Here is a 15261-nt window from a genome sequence, read left to right as displayed (position 1 = left end):
AGCAGCTGCACATACCAGGACTGGTATAATCCCCAATAATCATACATTGTAATAATGAAAAAATGTATGTAAAACATTTCTCTGCCTTAAAGGGATCTGATCCATCGTGCTATAGTGCTCACAAACCCAGCAATGTTTGCTTCAGTGCTATAGGTAGCTGTCAGATTTCATAGCAGATCAACATGAAACAGATACAGGTACACAAGTCTATGTGAAAATGAGAGTAAAATGGCCCCTTGGAAGAAAACGATTTTGGAATGTTTTAGCTATAAATGTCGATACAAAAACTTTAATGCAAAAAGTGATAAAGGATAACTGAACTTTAGAAACTCCTTGTTGTGGTGCAATGATCACTTCCTCATGTCTGGGAACCATGCCCATAGTCAAGATGATACCTGTACTATCTCCACACAGCCACCCCACAGGATTGGAATGGTGGCAGAAGTGAGGAGTTGTTGGGCACTAGCTGCCAAACATTCGAATTCTGGTTCACCAACAACCAGCATATACACTGGGGCAAGGTGCCAGGAGTCACCAAGCCCTTTATCAGCTGCCGCGGGGTTCCAACCTATGTTTGCTTTCAGAATATCAGTCCTATAATCTTAGATGTACATCATAGCATATATGGGATTGTCTTAGTATTTTGGGCCAAAGTTAGATCCCTATCAGATGCAAAACTTAGATTTTGCATTAAAATGCTAATCTGGAAGCCTCCCTGACCTGCAGCTAAAAAGACCCACTGACTCAGTATAGAGCAGGAGCACATTCTCACCGGGTTTCAGTCCCTCGGCTTTCCCAGCAGTAAACAGGGTAAAGTAACACCAAGCAGCTGTGGGTGTGAGGTATTTTCTTTTCTAATAAATTCATTTCTGGTTCAAGTGAGTTTTCTTTACTTTAACAAATCATACCCTACATACGGTAATCCCCCCCATACCTCCGCCTTATGGTCCAGGCTGGTGGGCATAAGGGGGTACATGGGGCTGATGTCAAATATAGGGTTAATGGGCCACACTGGTGCTTTATGAGGGATTACATGGAGTTCAGGGGCCAAGCTGGTGGGGTGCAGTAAATAGGTTTAATGAGTACATATGGTTGTTAGGCTTGAGTGGTGGGGGTAAGAGGGATATATAGGGTTAACGAGTTTGGCTGGTAGGGGAATGAGGGGTACATAAGATTTACTCTAAGGCTAAGAGGCTGGTGAGGAATGATTGGCTCCATAAGACTGAGGAGTCAGGTTGGTGGGATGGATTTGTAGGGTTATATAGGGTTGATGGGTCAGGCTGGTAGAAACGGAGGGTTTTTTTTCTTTTAGGGTTTGATGGGTTAGGCTTGTAGAGGTAAAAGGGTATATAGAGCAAATAGTCTGGCTGATAAAGGTTTAAGGGGTTATATGATTGTCAGGAAATTCAGTTTAACAAACCATTTCCCCAATTTACTTGCACCACATAGGTCAGGATAGTACATATAGTAAGTCAGGTTGAAAAAAGACATAAGTCCATCCAGTTCAACCACTGGGGAAATAAACATATCCCAGATATAAAACATGTCATAGTGAGGGTATAAAGACTAAATAGGGGTGGATAGGCCCAGCTAATGAGGGTATGACGGACATATATGGTTCATTGGCCAGCCTGATGAGATATGAGTGGCAAAATAGAATTGATGAGCCAGGCTGGTAGTGTATATAAGGTGTATTGGCCAGGCAAGCAGTGGTATAAAGAATGCAAAGGATTGATGAGCTAGTGGAGTTAAACAGGATATACATCGGACATGCTGTTGGGGGTATGTAGGGTTATATAGGGTTGATGGGCTGGAGTGGCGAGGGTATGAGGGTACACAGGGCTCAGGGGCCAGGTTGGTGCAGGTATTAGCAGTTATACAGAGTTGATGGTCAGTGCTGGTGGTAGGTATGAGGGGTACAGAGTGTTGAAAGGCTAAGCTGGTAGGGGTATGAGGGATTATATGGGGTTGACAGGTAAGGCTGGTTGGAATATGAGGGGGGAAATAAATGGTAGCGGGCATTTACTGGGTAGCTGTGGAAAGATGTCCGCTTATGTTACCATTAGGAGGGTTCACCTTCAGTCACAGTCCCCATAATGTTATTTATTCCTGAATATACCAGAGTATGTGACAGCTCAGGTACTTGGTAACAGTTTAACATGAAAAATCTTAGTCCAATGCAAACTTCAAATGGATCAGCCAAAGTCTTTAGATTGGCCTTTCCTGGTGCTGACTGAAGCAGTGGGGTAACATAGAAAGGCACCAAAGGCAACAGGGCATTAAAGCCAATCTGTTACTCTGCCATGTATGTCCAAGGTTCAAATTCAGTTTTACAGAAAGTAAATAATTTTGTCTTTTGACTTTTATTGTGTGTTCAGTGGCCATTTATTTCCTTTACTAGGATGGAATCTTTCTAAGTGAATTTTGTCCATGCTGATTTAACGATTTGTACAGAAGATGCCAAATGATCCATGTGTACAATGATTTTCCAATGTTTTGCACTTGCTAGACTTCTTAGCTTAATCTTTTCTCCAATCTTCCTGGCAAGAGGGGATATTTTGTGGTCTTCTGTGTTCTTTATGATGTTCTTATGTTGGGTGAGCGACCTCCAGCACGGAACTGCTGTAAATAGTAATATTGGGGACAGCTACAAATTCCTTACAGCTCAAACACATCTATTTTCTCTCCTATAGAAGTTACCAGCAAGTAGAATTCACATATATATATAGTATTCTCTGTACTGTAGATGCAAGATATGTCTGTCACCATTAATCACCACTCTGATATCATGTCATCTTCTTCACCATGTCTGATTTAAAGTATTCCATGCTAATACATCAGTGAACTTGATAAACTGATCATTGTGGCCCGGTCTCATCTTTACTTAAACCCTTTAGATGACTCTGATGGGCAAATGCAAGCAACCAAGAGTGGGATTTGGCAGGATGAGTACTTATTTGGGAAATGCTTAAATAAATGATTCAATCTATTTTTATGCAACACATCCTAAAAAATCTAACCATTTACAGATTGACATGCTCTTCCAAAAATTGAATGAGCATGAAAACTGCATAATTGTACATCTGACCAGATGAATTAATACTTGGTAAAAAGTGGCTCCGTATATATTTTGATGGGGATAAATGGCGACAGGCATTAGCTTATTCTTTGGCTATTACCAGGAAGGTTTTCTGAATATATGGGTACTTCCCTTCTGGTAAATGCCCAGTCCCTTCACCTCCCACTTGGCCACCAGACCATATGGCCTCCTTTTTGTTCTTGGATTAGCAATTCTACTTCTTTAAATTCCATAAAGCCCATATTACAGTCATTTACAACCCTGATAAGGACCCCTTAGACACCAGGAGCTTTCAATACATCTACATAATCAGCACCAATCTGAAACTATATGCCAAAGTGATTGCTAATCATCTCAAAACCCATCATACCCAAAACATCCCCCTTGTATCCCTCCCCAATGACACAGAGAAGGCTTTTGAAAAGGTAATATGGTGTTTCCTCTGAGCTATTCTGCAATATTTAGGCATAAGGAACAACTTTATTTCCATATTCATAGCCCTCTGTGATGGTGAGTATTAATTTCTCATTTCCAGCTTACTATACCATGGAATACTTAGGAGTAGCCCTCTACAGCAATCTTTCTATGAAGGATTTGGAGATAGGGCCTCTTTTATGTGTATATTTATATTATTGTATGGTACCTCTTCTCTTTTTACTATTTACCAGCATTTTAGACACATTTTCTATATTCAGTTCTCCCAGTAATTTTAGGGGAACGCCTCCAAAACTCAACATCTTCCTCTCTTCCTCTACCCTACAGGAAACAAAATCTTCCTTTGCAACTTCCCACTTGTTCCTGCGCCATTATTCCTTCATTCCCTCAATCATCTTTAACTTTTGCTTTCCTCCTAATTTCATCATAATAATCATCATCAGGAATCAGGAATTGGCAGATCCTCCCCATATGGAGAGGTAATGTTTTGAGGATGTCTTTCCTCGCTTCCTATGGTGTTGCTCTTAAGAAGGATATTGCTCCCTGCCCTGTAGTTTTACTTAAATTGTTCCCTTCCATTCAAAGCTCAGTGCTTTCTCTCTGCCCCAGTTCTCTGACTTGTACATGTCCAAATATATCTTAATTTTTGTAACCTGGACTGCTCACAGATTTTTCATATAATTCTAATTTCCTCCTTGCTGGACTTTTCCATCCTTACATTTACTTTATGCTTTGGATGTACCTGTAATTCTCCATGTTTACCTACCTCTTTCCTTTAATACTAGACTTATTTCTCGTCTTCTATACCTCCCCAGTCAGTGAACTGTGCTATGACAGTTGACTGGGAGAGGGAATTAGAGAAGCCTTTCTCAGATGAGGATTAGCGATAGGCTTTTATATGTGCTTTCTCTTTAACTAATTTTTACAGTAGAATTATAAACTTATCTCTAGATGGTAACGACACCGGACCACTCAGAATGAACTCTTTCCATCAACTTCTGGCATTTGCTGGTATTGCTCCCAGAATAACGGCACTCACCTTATGTTTGATAGAGCTGTTCATTAGTCAAACCTTTGTGGGATAAAATATTCCATATTTATTCTAAGATGAATCTACATATTATTATAGTTATGGGGCACCCTGGGTATTACTGTCCATAGGAAGAATATTATTTGCCTTGAAGCAACTCGTTTTCAGATGTCCGGGACTGGAGGTCGATCCTTGTTGGTAGAATGGACGTCCTTTATGATCTATATTATGCTCATGAAGAATTTAGTGGGTAATGATAGTAACCAAACACCTGGTTGAGTTATGTCCTCTTTATGTATAAAGCTGCTTTTCACTCTTTTGTAACATATACTGCCTTGGCCTCTTTCCCTTATATCTTCACATGATTAAGATTTGGAATACTCAATGTTCTGTGTTGGCTAAATAAGCACACTCAGCAAGGAAACACCTAAAACTGAACACCTTGGCCTGGATTATGGCCCCTCTTCCATACAAATGAACAAGAATCAATGGAAGAATTTTTGTAGCATCCTTCCATGAGGCATGCTTGAACTACAGGTCAAAAGCTGTGTGATATTGAACAATTGCAATGTGTTGGAATAATATTTAACACATTTAAACAAAGCTCATTGTGCCTTAGCCTAATTTGGGGGGGGGGGGGCTAAGCCCCATTTTGTTTCTGTTTCCTAAAACTCTCATAATATTGGATGATTAAAACGGGAAGCATAACAGCTATGTGTTCGGGTACTGCTTGACAGGGGTATCTATTCCTTTGTTGTATTAAGCACAAATATAAACCCCAACTCTGCCAAGGACGAGGTTCCTGAATATATGAGCAATACCAAGCTGAACAAGAACCCGGATTTCAGTGGTGCCCCATCACTGATTCTCTGCCAGACATTAACCTGTATATTCAGTTTCTTATCTCTTGTGTAAGCAGTGATAATCAGAATCATATTTCATATAAAGTATGATAAACTCTGAAACCTTGCATACATCAGAAACTGGACCATAAAACAATACAAATACAGCTTTCATCAGTTTGCCTGGAATTCAGGATATATGTGTCTTTTTTAACCCAAGAAACCAGACAGAAATCTGTAAACAAGCCCCTCTATCGAAGAATAGTATAGACCAAAATAAATATAAACCTTGCAGGACCAGGCATCACTACTCATACCTGGGAAAATCATGATGTCACATATGATAACCAGTGATGCAGTGACACCATCATTTTTATCTCTGAATTAGTGATGACATATATGTAGAAACTATTTGCTCACTTGTCTCCAGAAAACTTTAAAGCTTTCCCACCTTATATGAAAAGCAGTGATGCCATAACTCCAATCTGGACACAAGTACTGGTGTTACATGACTGTGGATGTGCCCCACCTCTGCTAAAGTATATATTGCAAGTTTCTGCTTGCTACAGCCATGTACTGGCCAGCAGGATGAGGAATTTGGTACTAGGTGGAGTAAAACTCATCAGCAAAGCATTGAGCAAATGATAAAGAAACACAAGCAGAAGTGACTTGTGAAAAAACGCTTATTGGTCTACAGATTTAAAGATTTGGGCAGAAGTGGAGATTGGCTCTGCTCAATCCAGCTTTTGATTCTTCCTATTGGATACCATGTAATGAGTGGCCATATGGACCAATAGGAAGCTCCCAGAAAGGGAGGGAAGGGCCAGTATGGAGTTTTATAGGAAAACTTGCTCTTAGCTTAGATCTCCAGTGGTCAATATTTGGATCTAAAGCTTATTCTGACAAACAGTTCACATTTATCTCTAATAGTTTGTTTTCTACCACTGCACATCTGTGTCAGGTTCACTTTATATTGCCAATATAATCTGTGCTGTGGTCAGACTACTTTACCCAAAGACATGGAACCCACAACCTTCTAGAAATAGGAGCCAGTAGTCCAGTACATCTGTGTTGTTCCATAACAACCAATTGGATTCCTAGTTACAGACTGAGAGGACCAGAAGAATCATGCTGGGTAATATTAGAGCTCACAGATCCTTCCCTAAATAAGGTGGACTGGGAGGATAAAGCCCTGGTCTGCTGGAAGCTCATTCATCACCTTGTATATGAAACACATGGATTCTGTATATATGTGTGCTGAACACAAACGGTGTTTAATGTGGGGCTAGAAGCATTGTCAGGGTGTCTGTAGGTGCCATTTCCCCACCATCACACCCAGACAGACGAATCTCCAACATGAACACAGACAGCAAAGTGGGTTCTTAGTGCCTGTTCTGGTCTTTACTGCTTGTGTCCCCATTGGGGGTAATTCCTATCATAACATGTGTAATTATCAGGATAGAAAATATTGAGAGAGACAATAAATTCTCTCTAGCCATGACACTGGATAATATATAGATTAAGGGTTCTGATTATTATATACAGCTATGTTTAGCACAGGTTTATGGTGAATATAATAATGACCATGTGAGTTATGTGGTTAACATTTTACACCAACTACAGCACCAAGAATAAACTTTCAGCGGTGTGTTAGCTGTACTGACCTCGGCCTTCAGCACATTGGTCGTTCCTTCTTTCTGGAAGTAAGAATCTAAGTGGTTGTTAGAAACAATTCTTAGTACATTTTCCATCACGAGCTTCCGAGATGGAGCCCACATCACTGCTCAGCACCAGGCAATGAATGGTGGCCAGACCACGGACTCAATAAACGATGTGATGTTCTGGTAGTTAGTGGGCTACTACTCCCCCACCCCCCAGAGATAATGAGCAATATCCATACATAGGTAAAGCAGATGTACAAAGCAACACAAGCCACAAACACAAAGCACTGTGACAAACACATTGAGAGTGCAGTGACATAGGCTGGATTCCGGCTGGCGCCGCAGCATTACAAGGAGCTACTAGACCTCTCTACTCCACCCCAAACACACGCACACACGCACCGTTCAGGGGGAACCCCACCTGTTTGATAGGAATGGCTCTTCCACTGCCAACACTCTCAGATTTACAATCCGGGGCTCTCTTCTCTCTGTCCACCTCTGCGCCCCTCCGAGACTGGAAGAGAACAAGATACAGCCACACATTACAATGGTACAGGAGGGAGCAGTGTGCACACTCACACCCGTTACACAGGACAGGGGAACTCCATACAAAACAGGTGTAGGAACTGGGGCAGTTTCTGTTTAAGAAGGTATTAGAAAGGGGTCCACGGGAGATTAGGGTGGCACACACACAGGAGGAGGTACACAAAGACAGCACCATGCAGACAAACATCAGGAACAGAAAGGAAGGAGTACTGCACACGCACACATATGCTGCAGTGCAGGCCAAGCACTGCACGCCAACATCCCACCCATACAGACCCTGCGTTTTACCCCTATCCTGTGCGGCAGCGGGAATCCTGCTTGGAAAAAAGCATGGAATGTCACATGCATGAAGGGGACAGACACAGGCAGACAGATCCATTCCAACCAGTTTATTGAATACAGACTGTCACCAGAACAGAATTCAAGAATGAAGAGAAGAAATCTAGTACAAAACAGCATTATAGATGGCCGGTGAGTCTGCGATAGATCTCTCTATGTACAGGCGGCAGGTGCAGGAAAGTACAATCCGCAATAAACGCTGGCTCCAGAAAAGTGCTTCCATGGAGATACACAGCACAAGGATTACATTCAGACAGGAAGAAAAAACAGCAGCATGTCAATAAGATGGGTAAGGGTGGGGGTTCCCACGTGGATCCCCCACATCCAAGTCTCCATGTGTTTTCCAAGGCTATGGGAGCAGCAAGAGGAGGAGATGGGTCCGTGCAAGCTGCAGGGTGGAGGGTCTCCAGCACTCAGCATCACCTGCCCAGGCACGGAGTAGGAAGAGGAGAAGGAGGAGGAGGGTATGTCCCGTATAGTTCCGTTCAGTCTCTACCCCACAGGAGGGAGGAAGATGGGGTGTAAGGCCACCACTCAGGGGCAGTTGGTAGAGTGAGCAGTCAGATACTTGCGCAGGACAGACACACGGCTCTGAGGAGGTGGCAGAGGAGCCAGCGGAAGCCTCTGAAACGTCCCAGTCTAGAAAAGGTGAAAGGTTCCAGTACAGAAAAGGGACGAGAGAGAGAGGAGACTCTCACATTGACACATCACTCTGAGCAATGACAGGCCGACATAAACTTGTCTTATAAATATATACAGGGACTGCAATGGGCATGACAGGAACATTCAACCGATTAACATGGAAGAATGGATGCTGGATGGAAATTGGATGGAATAAAACATTGTGGTCTATTAGAAATGTTTTTTAACACTGCGAGACCCAAACCCAGGGGGCACCCATTTCAGGGGCAAAAATGAAAGGAAGGAAACTTATTGGCCCATGTATAGCGAGAAGGAGGGAAAGGATAGAAGAGACAGACAAAGGACAGTGTGAGAGGGTTACAGAGAGACAAAAGACAAGGAACTTTCCTTATGAGAGTGAGGACACAAGACGGGTACACTTATCTAGCAGGGGTCATATGAAGGCACATTCAGACTAATGTAGAAGACCCCACTGGTAGGTACACAGGAACTGCCCCAGGACACATGCCAAGATGTACTGGGACAGTGTGGGGAAGAGGAGCGAAGCTACATCTGGACTGAAGGGCTTGTATAAATGTAGCCCAAAAATGGTACGGATCAGAACTACATGTGCTTTCCACCATCAGATTACCAAAAATACAGCTTAACCTTTAAATAGCAATATTTTATTTTTAACATCTGTGGTTCCCCTATTCCAGCCAATGTGACTTTTCCTGCAACCCCCTTCCCGTACCCATTAACTGCAATAAAGCTAAAGCTATTCTTTAGGCTCGGCTCCTTAAGTTATTCGTAGATCAGCGATGAACTGGTTCATTATCATTAATAAACCGTGTTGTATAGTGACAACATATTACGCAGTGCTGTACATTAATTGGGATATATACCTAAATTCCCCAAATATCTTACTCTCTGGATGGTTTTCCCCAAACTGTTATCAAAATTCTTCTGTTTTTGTCACCATACATGTGATTGCTTCCTTTCCCCTATCTGACCATGAAAGCCTATAATACCATTATAACTAAACTGAATGGTGAGATCGTAAGATGATCGTAACCTTCGTACAGCCAAAACCATGAAATTGGGGCTCCAATTAAATCATCCAGAAATTTATAAAGTTTAACATCACTGGAAAAAAGACTAACTAGTAAAATAGGGGCACAGGTGGACAGTCTTTCCCGTTAATACTCAAAAATCCTCTCAGAATAAAATGAATTGTAATATTCACAAGGTTTATTCCCGATTTGTGTCCCTTCTTTACATCTAAACTCAGGCTAGGAACGTGGGGCAGATAAGCAAGTTATTCAATTTATTTAGGCCATCTGAAGGTGGAACAGCCAAAAAACAAAAAAGTTACATTTAGCCTGCTGTTATGGGCGAAAACGACAGGACGGTCCTCAGTGCTGGACTCTAGTTGTCCTTCCTATTGGTGAGAATGAAGAGCGGAGCCGAGGGGTCGGAGTGCATGAGGGGGAATCATGTGATGCCAATAAGGAAGGAAGGACCGCTGAGCAGCCCTTCCATTACTGAACACAGAACAAGGGAAATGAAACCAGGGATAAAAAAGAAACAAATACACAACAAGCTTTCAAATACCAACTGTTTATCAGCATTACTTTTATGGTACAAAGTTCACACCACCACAAAACACAATCACAATAAAAAAAAACAAAAAGAAAAGAAACATAAATTCTGATAAAGACAGTTACAGAAAGGGGCTCTACCTATCCCTACACAGTCTACAAGGGAAACAGAAACATTTCTTTAAAGCTATCTCAGATGTGACTGCACTTCTGGGGTAAACCACCCAAGTTCAGTCACTGCCATCAGATCACATTAGGCTTGTATGTGTCTGAGCATTGCAAAACTGTTTTACAAGAAGCTGGGCTATGCTCTCCAAACCAGTGATTCCTCTCTCACTAGTCCAGAGGTGTATTACTCTCCGGTGTGGTTCCTCTCACTAGTCCAGAGGTGTATTACTCTCCGGTGTGGTACTCTCCGGTGTGGCTCTTCTCACTAGTCTAGATGATTAATACTATCGGGCGTGGTTACTCTCACTAGTCTAGAGGTGTAGTACTCTCTGGTGCGGCTCCTCTCACTAGTTTAGATCCGTATTTCTCTCTGGGTCAGTCTGGAAAAGTGTTGTCCTATATTTGGATTCCTCTTTCCAGTCTAGAAGTGCATTACTCGCAGCGTACTTTGCCTATTTAGATGTGTTAAGCTGTAGCAATATTATTTTGTACAGATTGTGTACAGCTTTACAGACTATATAACTCTAGGACATCGTGTTGGCCCTGTGGAGTCCGATAACATGTTTTTAAAATCATGTTATATGTCTGCGTTACATACACACCTCTGTGCTACACGCCTCCGTGCTACACGCCTCTGTTATTCCTTCCCCTGAAACTGAAAGAAAAGCTGAAGCTTCTGATACAATGTACTTACTGTAAAGATGTTTGAACGACGTTTGCTTTGCTTGCGTATTGGAGTTGGTGTACTGGAGGCTGCAATGGTCTCGATGCGTAGTTCACGTTGGCTTATACTGGGAGTAGAGGGAACGGAGGAGGAGTAGTCACTGAATGTTCCCGCACCATTTGTGGCCTACAAAGAATTAAATAAATAAACCAGATCAAAACTGAACTCCAGTACAATAACATGCAGCAAACTACAGGCCAGAGCACCCCAATGCTCACAATGATGACATCAATTCAGTTAATTTATTATTTAAACATGACTACCAGTAGATAAAGAAAAAACAAAGTAGTACTTCTCTAATATACACAGATTGAATGCTGCAGAAGTGTGGAATAAATTACCCAATAGAAGGGCTCCCAACCTGGACACCTGTAACAACACCAGGAGTCCCCTCCAGAGAATGTCCCATCTCAGCTTGATGGAGGAGCCCTAAACTACACTATCAGACTACAAAGGAACGCTTCTGTTTTATAGGAATTTAAAATCCACGCTCATAGACACCAAGAAGAACAACAGACAAAATAGTCAAAGCAATACTCATCTCTGGGGCAGTATTTATCCTCCAATCCCCCAACTAACACAACCTGCACTTCTTTTTCCTTAATAATTTAAGCATTATAGCCCTAAATCTTTGTCTATTGCCTAATGTCTATTTTTATAGATGTGAGGACCCCCTATAATCCATGGCTGCAAATGTTCTCTAGATTCTGAGGGAACCCGCCCACTAGAAATCCAACAGAAAGTGTATATGCCACGTATGCAGTGACGTGGACACATAAAGAAGGCCCTATCTCCTGTAAACAGGAAATCAGACTAGGACTGGGGCGTCACATGACCATGGCTTTAGAGTAAAAAGAACTTTTTAGGAATACTGATTATTTTTTTTTTAAATATATATACATATATATATATATCTCAACTTATTTTACTGCTTCCAAAACTGTTCATAAGCAATGAAATCTCCTGCAGGTATGTGTACCTCTATTTTAGTGGCCGAGTCATTTACATTATTTTCATAAGGAAGGAAATCTACTTTATGGATGCTCACATAAAATGTTATGCAGCAGGTTTTCAGAAAAACAATGGTGAATATTGCTAAACAAGTGCAATGAATGCCATTACTGGAAAAGAGATCCTGGCTCAGCCTCTCACCTGGTTGATGTGCATGGATGGAATGGTGGCAGCAGACACAGAGGAGTGGCTTGGGGAATTGGGAAGCGATTTGCATGGACCTATGGAAAGTTGCTGTTTCTTACGGAGAGCGACCACCTTCTGAGCCACTGAAAAACATAAAAAGAACGTCAGGCAATTAGAGATAGGACAGCATGAAGGGAAAGGAAGATGACGTAGTGACATGACATGTAGTTTGTAAAGCGCTGCATAATACATCAGCGCTATATAAAAACTGGATAATATTAATATTCCCAGTGAGACATGTTAATAACCTACCATCTTGGAAGACACGCTCCACATTTAGGCCATAGGTAGCGCAAGTCTCATAGTAAGTGCAGCGTTTTAGATCATTAGACAGTTTTCGTGCCCGGGTATCATCAATAACTCTTGGGTTGGTTGCACTGATGGCATCTGAAAAAAAACATCAGAGCATAACATACAAATAACAAAGCACTCAGGATATTCACCTCATTCTCCCCCATAGTAAAGATTCTTCAGTCACACAGACATTGTGAAAAAAAACTCAGCATTGATGTAAAAACCCCAAATAAGCAGACATTCTGAGTTTTTCAGAAAGTGGTAGCTGAATCTGGAAAGTTATGAATGATCCAACATCACATAAATATACATGCTGGTCCACCACAACAAACCAAGGAGATTCGTACTGTAGCCCTGCGGCCATCCAAGAACAAGTACCTTGTGTCCCAACAAGCACCATTGGGACATCAGCTGTGTTGCGATAACTGGACAGACGAGCGTAATAATTAAACACAGTCTGGAAACTGATTTCATCTTCAAGACTGAAGACAAAGACGACGGCATCAACCCAAGCAGCAAACTGAAGAAGTAAAGAGAAATCTATTGAGTAGAATCCAGGAATTACAGACTGTTCATGAATCCTTGTAGAAGCACCATACCTGCATCTCCGGAGGACCGCCCTCATCTCTGATCAGCAGGAGATAACTTTGCCCATCCACCACAATCTCCTTCTTAAAGCGTCCACCTTTTACAGAACAAAAAAGAAATGAACAGTGTGCATGGGGCAACACAACAATAAGAGTATACAATGCAAGGTACATCACACATACAACACAAGGGGACCATACACAGGTCATCATAACACAAGGGGACCATACACAGGTCAACATAACGTAGAGGGGACCATACACAGGTCAACATAACGTAGAGGGACACAGGTCAACATAACGTAGAGGGGACCATACACAGGTCAACATAACGTAGGGGGGACCATACACAGGTCATCATAACACAAGGGGACCATACAAAAGACAAAAACAAGGGGAGATTACAGAAATGACAATGAGGGACGAGTAGATACAGAATAAGTTACAGAAAGGGGGGGCTCCGCCTAACGCTAACCATACTACGTGAGGATAATAAATAGAAAACACACACAGACATTTCTGCTTGCAGCCAGATATAAGGACAACATAGGAAAGTTGCGTTCACTCACCTTCTGGGGATTCTTCTTGTACATACGTCCCGGTTAGGTATCGATGAACTAATGCAGATTTGCCACTGGAGAGATTACCCACAATACCCTGCAACACAATACACAGTCCGTTAAAAATAATGATTGCAAGCAGTACAGCAATGGACTCTCATGACATGTCACTACATAAACTGATGTAATGAGAAATCCATATACTGAAATATAAATGCTCGGTGACAGGATGTACAATCTTTTCCCATATTCTCACTGTATACAATTTGCGTACACCTGACAGCATTGAACCCAGAACTGTTTTTTAGCTGGGTGAGAAGAAATTTTAGGTAGATGGCAACCCCTGTAAGGTGACCCAACTCTTTAGTAACCACCCAAAAACAGCGGGGTAGATACTGAGAAGTGACGAGAAGCGCCCCCGGCTGGGGAGAACACTGCATGACATCAAATAATCACATCAACCAACAGGGGTCTGTGTGCACCCAAACGTATATTTCTCTTAACTCACATTACAGATTTGGGATCATTCAATCTCACACACTGCAGCCAGACTACAATCTTACCACTTTCAGTTCGGGCACAGAGCGACTTAGAGTCCATTCCTGGCTGTTCACAAAGGAATCTGCAAGACAAAAGATTGGCTTTATGTAAACCGGTGTACAGCTTATTTACAAGACACACAAACATAAGGGGTTAATACAACGTAATCATAAACGTCCCCTTGGAGAACCCAATACTTCTCCATTCATTCTGGCTTGGTGGGTTTCGGTAATCTCCCCTCCTGCCTTCATGTCTGCCCCCTGAAACTTAAAGACCACCACCCCCCCTAGCCTCCTCCACTTTACACCCATACGCCCAGGTAATAGGAGGTCACCAATAATGCTGATCCACCAAGCTCAGCTCCTGAGTGCAACAAGATGAGCTCGGGATGTGGGCAGACCGGAATGACCCAACATGAAAAGAGAAGACCCCAACAAGTAAATCCCAATAAGAATCTTTGTTAGCAATAATATTAGAAGATATTCAGGATAATAGAAGGTTCTGATCAGTCCATCACATGGATTCCTCCATTACAAAGATGTCTTTTTATATAGTTTGCATCCGGTCTGTGTGTTGACTCTGAGGAATGACAGCGCAATATAAAGTTTATATTATTGATGGGCAAGCCTACCCCACCCTCCATGCTGGTGACATTCTCCAAATCCCCATGCGCCTGTCCTTTTATACTCCTCAGAGACAGACAAATATGAGACACGTACACAGACAAGTATCAGACAAAGAGAGTAAAGATTTTGTGGCAGGATCATCTCATAGCAAAAGACATATAATGAATGAACCCCCATTGAGTGAAATGCTCAGAATTCATTTATGTGTGGACTGAAACAGAAAGAAATCAATTTAACAAATTACAGAACATTGAATAATGAATTAAAGTCCATTCTTAGTTGTAATAATGAGCAGTGCTGTCCAATATCTATACAGGCAGAGAGTGCTGCACACACCAGGAATACATGACGAGGCCGGGCAGAGAGTGCCGCACACACCAGGAATACATGAAGTGGCCGGGCAGAGAGTGC

The 15261-nt window shown here is 42.1% G+C and overlaps 1 protein-coding gene across 4 annotated transcripts in view; it reads right to left on the bottom strand.

The window, feature by feature from the left end:
* Positions 1-15261, bottom strand: part of LOC140331824 (arf-GAP with GTPase, ANK repeat and PH domain-containing protein 3-like) — a 44699-nt gene that overhangs the window by 18112 nt on the left and 11326 nt on the right. For 2 of the 4 annotated variants that reach the window (XM_072413143.1, XM_072413145.1), the window contains exons 2-9: positions 14248-14306; positions 13694-13781; positions 13137-13222; positions 12916-13057; positions 12496-12630; positions 12199-12326; positions 11017-11172; positions 7469-7561 (exon numbers count right to left, since the gene is read on the bottom strand). In XM_072413143.1, the coding sequence (XP_072269244.1) occupies positions 7469-7561; positions 11017-11172; positions 12199-12326; positions 12496-12630; positions 12916-13057; positions 13137-13222; positions 13694-13781; positions 14248-14306 (887 nt within the window). Of the gene's footprint in view, positions 1-2374; positions 2623-7468; positions 7562-7967; positions 8572-11016; positions 11173-12198; positions 12327-12495; positions 12631-12915; positions 13058-13136; positions 13223-13693; positions 13782-14247; positions 14307-15261 lie in introns of those variants that run through there. The other 2 variants (XM_072413144.1, XM_072413146.1) reach the window with 2 other exon arrangements.

This window comes from Pyxicephalus adspersus, chromosome 5, assembly GCF_032062135.1.
Source record: "Pyxicephalus adspersus chromosome 5, UCB_Pads_2.0, whole genome shotgun sequence".
NCBI classification, from domain to species: Eukaryota; Metazoa; Chordata; class Amphibia; order Anura; family Pyxicephalidae; genus Pyxicephalus; species Pyxicephalus adspersus.
Note: the sequence above shows the minus strand (reverse complement) of the source record. Positions and strands in the feature narration are given on the sequence as shown.